General features: G+C 43.8%; 1 protein-coding gene across 4 annotated transcripts in view; it reads left to right on the forward strand.

Annotated features, from left to right (window-relative positions):
* Positions 1-7788, forward strand: part of Ambra1 (autophagy and beclin 1 regulator 1) — a 184537-nt gene that overhangs the window by 166608 nt on the left and 10141 nt on the right. For all 4 annotated transcript variants that reach the window (XM_021192016.1, XM_021192018.1, XM_029535860.1 and 1 more), the window contains one exon: positions 138-277. In XM_021192016.1, the coding sequence (XP_021047675.1) occupies positions 138-277 (140 nt within the window). The remainder of the gene's footprint in view (positions 1-137; positions 278-7788) is intronic.

Below are 7788 nucleotides of genomic sequence, written 5' to 3' on the forward strand. Positions count from 1 at the left end.
TCAAATATGAGTTGAAAGTCAGCCCATTCCAGCCTAAAGTTTCCTCCCTTCCCCGTGGTTTATTGATCCTTGCATTTTATTATTTTTGATAACAAGTCGTTTCTCTTCCCTATCTCTTCTCTCTCTCTCCTATCCAGAGAGTTTTCAATGTCCTTTACCCCATGCCTGCAGACCATCGAAGACATGTCAGCATCAACTCTGCCCGTTGGCTACCTGAGCCAGGGCTTGGTTTGGCCTATGGCACCAACAAAGGAGACCTGGTGATCTGCCGACCAGAGTGAGTTGCTCAAGGGAGCGTGTGGGGAGCAGGTGGGGTATGGACACTAACTGATCAGAGGACTAAACAAAATAGTACTTACTTGTAGGCCTGGCCAGACAGGTAGGTCCTTTTACACCTACAATCCAAAACCTGCTAGAGATACTGGAGGGAGTACATGAAAAAGATGAGCAGAAGGATGAAGTTCAAAACAAGTCTGGATTACATAACAAGACCCTATCTTAAAAAAGAGAGGGGATTAAAAAAAAAAAAAAAGAATCCTCTGTTTTATGTTGATCCCTGAACCACAACCTCCCAGGCTGCTTAAAGAACCACCTTCTCTCAAGGTGAAGTTAGCTCTTCATTCCAGATAGTGTCAAATAAACTGTTTTAGTTGCTGGGTGTAGTCAGGTACCCATATGATCCCAACTGTTTTAGAGGATGAAGCAGGAAGATCATGAGTTCAAGTTCAGTGTGGGTTATATGATGAGCTACAGTTTCAGAGTGACAGAGAGCTGAGAGTGTGGCTCAGTGATAGAGCCTAGGATATGTAAGTTCTTAGGTTCAATCTCTGGCATTGCCAAAACAAAGCAAAGCAAAACCTAGACACTTCGGTGGTTGCTTTCTTGAACCTAGACAGTGTTGTATTTTCCTTTGTTGTTTCTTATCTGTTTAACTAGTGATAGCAAAGTCACCTCAGGCAAAAGAGTGGATATCGAAAGTTCTTTTTAAAAACCTTTTCTAGAAAAATTCAACAAGTGGTCCAATGTTTATACAAATGCAACAGACAGAAACTTAAGAAATAAAATTGAGTGGTCAGTGGTGGTACACACCTTTAATCCCAGCACTTGGGAGGCAGAGGCAAGTGGATTTCTGAGTTCAAGGCCAGCCTGATGTACAGAGTGAGTTCCAGGACAGCAAGAGCTACAGAGAGAAACCCTGTCTCGGAAAAGAAAAAAATGAAAAAAAGAAAGACAATTGAAGCTAGCATGGTTTCTCACACCTTTAGTTCCAATGCTCAGAAAGCAGAGGTAGGTGAATCTCTGTGAGTTCAAGGCCAACCTGATCTAACCCTGACTTCTAGGACAGCCAGAACTGTTGAACCTAAATAAAAAAACAAATAAAATTGGGAACCGTCTCCAACTACCCCCACCCCCCCACCCCCACCTGACCACCACCACCACCAAAAAAAATCTGGGGATGGTTCAGCAGTTGAGAGCACTGTTTCTCTTGCAAAAGACCCAGGTTAGGTTCTCAGCACTCCTGTGATGGTTCACAACCATTTGTATCTCCAGTTCCAGGGGACTTGACTTCTCTTCTGATCTCCATGTGTACTAGGATACACATGCATATACATACATGCAGACAAACATACACACCAAATAACATTATTCTATCTTTTTAATATCATGAAATTATAACAATTATAAAACTATAAAATGTAATGATATTTTGTTATATAATTATATAATAAAATATACTTTAAAAACATACACATAAGATAAATGAATTAAACCAATTGGTCAGTCTACCGATCTCTAACATACTGTCTCTGTGTCCTGCTTTTTTTTTTTTTTTTTTTTTACTAGAAGCTGTAGCTCATAATAGTGGAGGCACTGAGAAGCTCAGTGTGACGCCATGGTGATTATTCTCCACCTGTGAAATAAGGAAGAAAAGGCAGCAGGAGCACATCTGACCTAATGACACCCTTTTCCCTTCTCTGGCTTTTTGAAGGGTAGCGGTCTTTTCAGCCACATACTCGAGATCCTGGAATCAGTCTGATTTATTATTAGTTTCTAGACTCAGCCAGGTGGAGAGTGTGAAGCTCTGCTTCACTGCAGAGCGGGCTGATTGCTGTGGGAGGCACTGCGGGGTTCCAGCTGACTAAATGCCACTTCTGTCTCCAGGCTGCCCTAATGCTGCTCTTCACTCAGTGCAGTCTTCTAGAGTGTTGTACAGGCCCGAGTGCTTGTTGTGACTGGTTGTTCAAGGCCTTTGGGAGTGCCTACATTGTCTTTATTTCTATTTATTTATTTTTTCCAGACAAGATCTTATGTATTCAATCTAGCCTCAGAATTTATATCACCAAGGAAGATTGTGAACTTATGACCCTCTTTGCCTCCACCTTCCAGGTGCTGAGATTATAGCCATGTGACATCATACCCAGTTTATGTTGTACTAGGGCTTTGTACATTAATTTGCTAGGTAACCATTCTTCAGCTGATCTACGTCCTCACTTTCCAATATTGCCTTTGTGCTTTGGTGGGACCTTGCTGTAGGGAGGAGGGGTTGTTTGTTTGTTGCTTGCTTCCTTGCTTTTCCTGTTTTGGATCAGTTCTTGTGGCCTGGTAGGTATCTGGTGATTGACCTTATCAGCTCTCAGCTGAGTTGACAGTGGCATTAGAGAGGGAAAACCTGGTTCATTACAACCAGCAGTATCTTGATTCCATCTTGAATATTTGGATACCCTCCCCAAAAGAGGCTGCTGTCTAACTCTGACCCAGTGAAGTTGCTCCTGTAGAAGGGAGAGGGCCTGTTCTGACTGCTACTTGCTCCTGAGTTTCTACATCCAGGGATGCTCTCTCACTACTTCCTTGTGTCTTTCCATCACAAAGCCTACATCTCTGAGCTACTTTTAGCACAGATGCTGGACCTATCACTTTTTGCCCTTTCTCTGTGCTGTCTCTGGTCCAGAATCTGTGTGGGTTCTCAAGTACTTTTCCCCAAACCACATGAAGCTGGCTGGCTATCTTATTTCTTCTTCTTAGGAATTCCTAAGATAAATCTAGTAGATATCCTTTCCAAAATTGGTATAGAATTCTGGACTAGAATTTTATTCATACCAACATTATAGTTACAGGCTTTTCCTGTTTTTCAGAGACCTGTTTTTCCACAATCTGGTTTTATCCTTGGCTCTCACAACTCACCTTTGTCCCTAGCAAAGTACTCTAGCCCTCTCCCTTCCAAAGTGATTCCCCTCCAGAGCCACTTTCTAACCCAGTTTGTAGTCACCCCTCCTCCTAGATGTCATGCCTCAAACCCTAGCCCACGTATTTGGTGTGAGTCACAGACTCCTCAGCCAAACATGAAGGTGGCTTTGGCCTCTATTTTCTCTCTTCTCCCCATATGTTGTCTTCAGCATCCCAGAGTCTTAGTGAGCCTAAACCATCTAGGGCTTCTAGGAGCTCAAGCCTATTTCTAAATAAAAATGGGCACTAGACCATGGGACAGTCCTATCCCAGGCCAAGTGGGGGTAACTTACCTACCAGTTATGGTTCTGCTATTTATTTATTCTGATTGCTTGGGACCCTATAGCTGTAAGACAGGAACTTTAGGGTCTCATAAGCATTTAGCCTGGATGAGACTTTGTCTTAAGTTCTGCAGAGTTACCCCAAGATCTCCATATGTAGCCATGGCTGACTGACCTTGACACATATTGTAGCCTAGATTTCCTCAAACTCCCCACTCACAGGCACTTTCCACTATGCTGGACTTAAAGCTCAGCCACCTTCATATCTTTTATTTTTACTGCAGGCAAAGTAAGAATGTTGTCTTAGGCCTCACCACAGATCACTGTTAGATTGGGCTTCTTAATTTTCCAATTGAGATCTCGTTCCTACGACTGATATTTAAGCCTTTTCTCATTAAAAGTCCTTCTAAAACCACATATGGTGTTGCATGCCTACAATCCCATCACCCAAGTGGCTGAAGCACGAGGATTGTCTTGAGTTTGAACATGGGTTGGATAGCAAGACTCTTACCTCAAAAAATGAAACATAAAACAAAGCCTTTGAGATGTCTTTTTTCTTTTTTTAAAGAAAGCAACATATTCTCTCCTGCATAAAAATACACCACAAGAACACACCCATGCTTTTATAATTCCCTAAGACTTCTAGATCCTATTTAGGTGAACCGGGTGTCTGGTGCATTGGAAAAATGAAATAAGCCAGTGTTAACATCTGTGATTGATAGGCCTCTTGCCTAGACTAAGAACAAATAGAGAACTAGGAGCTTAGAGTGCCAGTCTGTTTCATAGGCAGCTGCTTAAGGCTTGCTGCCTGTCCCTGTGTGACGCAGTTCCCTGGCACACCCATTCCCAAGGGCACAGAATCTAGCCCACCAGCTGGGCCAAGATTGCAGCCCTCCCCCAAAACAGGTGGTTGTCTGCCTTTGTCCAGGCACAGGCAGCTGCGCTGCATTCCGTGCTCTCCGTGCTGCTCTTCATTCTTTTCCATTGTCTCAGCCTCAGTACTCAGCCAAGCACAAAGACTGGGAGCAAGCTTCTTGGGTACCTCTTGGTATCTCTTGTAAAGTCCTACTTGTCAGTAGACAAAGGCTTTAAAGATTACCCCGTCTTGCCCTAGGAAAGAGCTCTTAGGACTAGTGAAAAGACTGTCCCTTGAGTCTGCACCAGGCTCTCACACCATGATGGCAGAGAAGCTCAGTAGTCCCCTTTCCCCTTCCTGGTAATGAGCTGTACTGCACTACTGCCAAGCTGCTGTGCCGCTGGCTGATTGCCAGCCTAGCCACCACCTCTGACCCTCACAGTGGGTGTAAGGACCACTGGCTGGCTTCATGGGTTTTCCTGTAAATGAAGGTGAGGGGAGATGTTACTAGACAGGAGGCAGAATAGAGTTTAGCAAAAGAGAAGCAACCTGAGTGTGGAGTGTCTGGAACCTTGGCTAAGGACGGCACTCCTTATAAAGCCTCAGTTCAGTCAGAGGGAGCTAACCGTGTGAATGGTAATTATAATCAAGCATTATTAACCAAGGAGGGGAAAGGCATATTTTGGAATGAAAAGGGGAGCCAGAACTGCCACAGAGACTCCTTCAGGCTAGCCAGGAGAGCCAGGTGCCAGGTCTTTCCCTCACCATAGAGATGGTGCAGATAACTGTTAGTCTTCCTGGGGGCAGTCATCAGAGGCACCCCGAGACTGTCAGATAAGGGGTGTTCTTAGGGAGTTGGGAAGTTCCAAGCCACAGATCCTGTGAACAAAACATTGGGATCACTGAGAAAGCAAGGCTGGCTTTTCCTTCTACTCAAGGAGCCCAGGGGGGCCCCAGCAGTGAGACTGATTGAGCCACACCCAGAAACACAGCCTAGAGAGGCTGCTGAAGAGAATGGGGTGCTGTGTAGAAGTCCATTTGAAACACTGCTCCTTGTATACCTTCTCAGTCTTTATCCCTTTGTATGTTTGTCTAGCTCCCAAGAAGAACCTAGAACAGTGTCTCAATCATCCTTACCCAGTCCCAAAAAAGAAAGAGCTGGCTGAAAATCATTCTTTAAGTAAAATGCAGAATCAGTGACATTTAGTCACCAGAAGAGGTCTCATCAACTCCGATCCTTGAGTACAGTACACAGCTATGAATCAAGTCCAAAACGTGCTTGCCATTGTCAGGCTCACTGGCCACAAAAACAGAGCAATGAGGCAGGGCTCAAACTCAAGACCCTCCATCCTTACCTCCCAGATTCTAGGAGTACAGGTCTGTACCTGTGATTACACACCCAGCTGTGACGTCTTCAGTAAGTAGCCTAGTCCACAGCTCACACGGGATGGATGGTACATGCAGCCTGATTGGAGTTTTTGTGGGAGTTCATGACTTCTAGTGTCAGGTTGATGGTCCCAGAACAGACTGGTTCTTCCTGAGTTTCCTTTCTGAGATAGGAAGAAGGTTCCTGGTCACACAATACGTGATTTGTTGTAGGTTTGGTGTGAACAGTTTGTTGTCACTAACTAACCCTGAGTAACAGGAATTACAGAGGAGGGACTTGGCAGAGGCCCACATGGTATTGCAACCTGTCAATAAATCTTGACAAGTTTGTACATCAAAGGCTTCTTGGCAGCTGGCTTCACATAGACATAATGCAGCCAGGATTTGCTCACCAAAAGTGCTATTTTGAGAGGCTCTGCAGTTTGTCTCTGGCCATTTGCCTTTCCTAATGCAGGGCTACCTTTCTCCTTTGCTCTCCAGTAGTCTTTAGACCACAGAAATAACTCTTTGTAGAAATAAGACTGTACTCTATAGAGGGGTCCAGTTAAAAGTCCAGTGAGCGTGAGGTATAAAAGCATGTAAGAGGCCGGGCGTGGTGGCGCCCGCCTTTGATCCCAGCACTTGGGAGGCAGAGGCAGGTAGATTTCTGAGTTNAATGCCTATTTTAGGAGGGGTTGGAGAGATGGCTCAATAGTTAAGAGTATTTACTGTTCTTTTTATTTTAATTGGATTTTTTTCTTTTTTTTTTTTATTTGTTTGTTTGGTTTTTTGAGACAGTTTCTCTTTGTAGTCCTGGCTCTCCTAGAACTCACTCTATAAACCATGCTAGCCTTCAACTTAGAGCTCCACCTGCCTCTGCATCCTGAGTGCTGGGATTTGCATGGACTGCTACTGCCCAGCTGAAAAAAACATGTTTATGCAATATATTCTGATAATTTTCCTCCCCACCAACTCTTCCCAGACCCTCCCCATTCATCCAGCTCCACACCATTTCTTTCTCTCTCTCTCTCTCTCTCTCTCTCTCTCTCTCTCTCTCTCTCTCTCTCTCTCTCTCTTAAAAAAAAAAAAAAAAAAAAAAAAAAAAGCATGTAAGAGAGCAGAGAAAGAGGAAACTAGTATTCCCTCAAGTGAATGAAACCTCTACTAGAATGACAGACTCTGTGCAGCTAGATCTAGGGTCTCCCCAATTCTGCTGCTTTCTGCACAAGGCAGCCCAACCTTCTACTGTAGTCCTTGCTCATTCCTGCCTGTGCTGACTCATCAGGATTGGAAACGAAGCCCCTAAAACCTCTCCCCAAGCCCACCTTCTTCTAGCTGACTTCCATCTCTTGTTCCCTAGGGATATTCTGTTGTCAAAGGAGAGTGACACTGCCCCCAGGTTGCAAACTGACATACCAAAGTATATCATAATCTATTCAGGCTGCCTTAGCAAAACACATAGACCTGGTGGCTTACACAACAAATACTGATTTTCTTACAGTTCTGGAGGTTAGAATGGCAACCATCAGAGGTTTCCTGCGAAGGCTGACTTCCTTGTTTATAGGTACCTACTGTCTCACCATGTCATTACTGAGCCTCTAATAGAGGGTCCTTTCTTCCTCTTCTTGTTACAACATAGTCCTGTCAGGTTAGAGCCCATCCTGATGGCCTCCCTTAACCCTCTAAACACTGGTGTTGGAATTTAGAATAGGAAGTTGGAAGAACAGAGCTCTTGAGGAACTTGATTTCCTGACTTGTTTAGGAGAACTGTGGGGTGATTTAGATATCATTTAGGCTGTCTATGAGAGCTAATTAGAGAACTTTAAAAACTTGTTTGGTTGGTTAGATATATCAGTGAGTGAAGGTACAACTCCCACACATTATCCTCAGACCTTCACATGCCTGCCATACCATGCAACACACACACTATACTAGATAAATATTTAATAATATTTAATAAATACAAAATGCCTATTTTAGGAGGGGTTGGAGAGATGGCTCAATAGTTAAGAGTATTTACTGTTCTTTTTATTTTAATTGGATTTTTTTCTTTTTTTTTTT

The sequence above is a fragment of the Mus pahari genome, chromosome 3 (assembly GCF_900095145.1).
Source record: "Mus pahari chromosome 3, PAHARI_EIJ_v1.1, whole genome shotgun sequence".
NCBI lineage: Eukaryota > Metazoa > Chordata > Mammalia > Rodentia > Muridae > Mus > Mus pahari.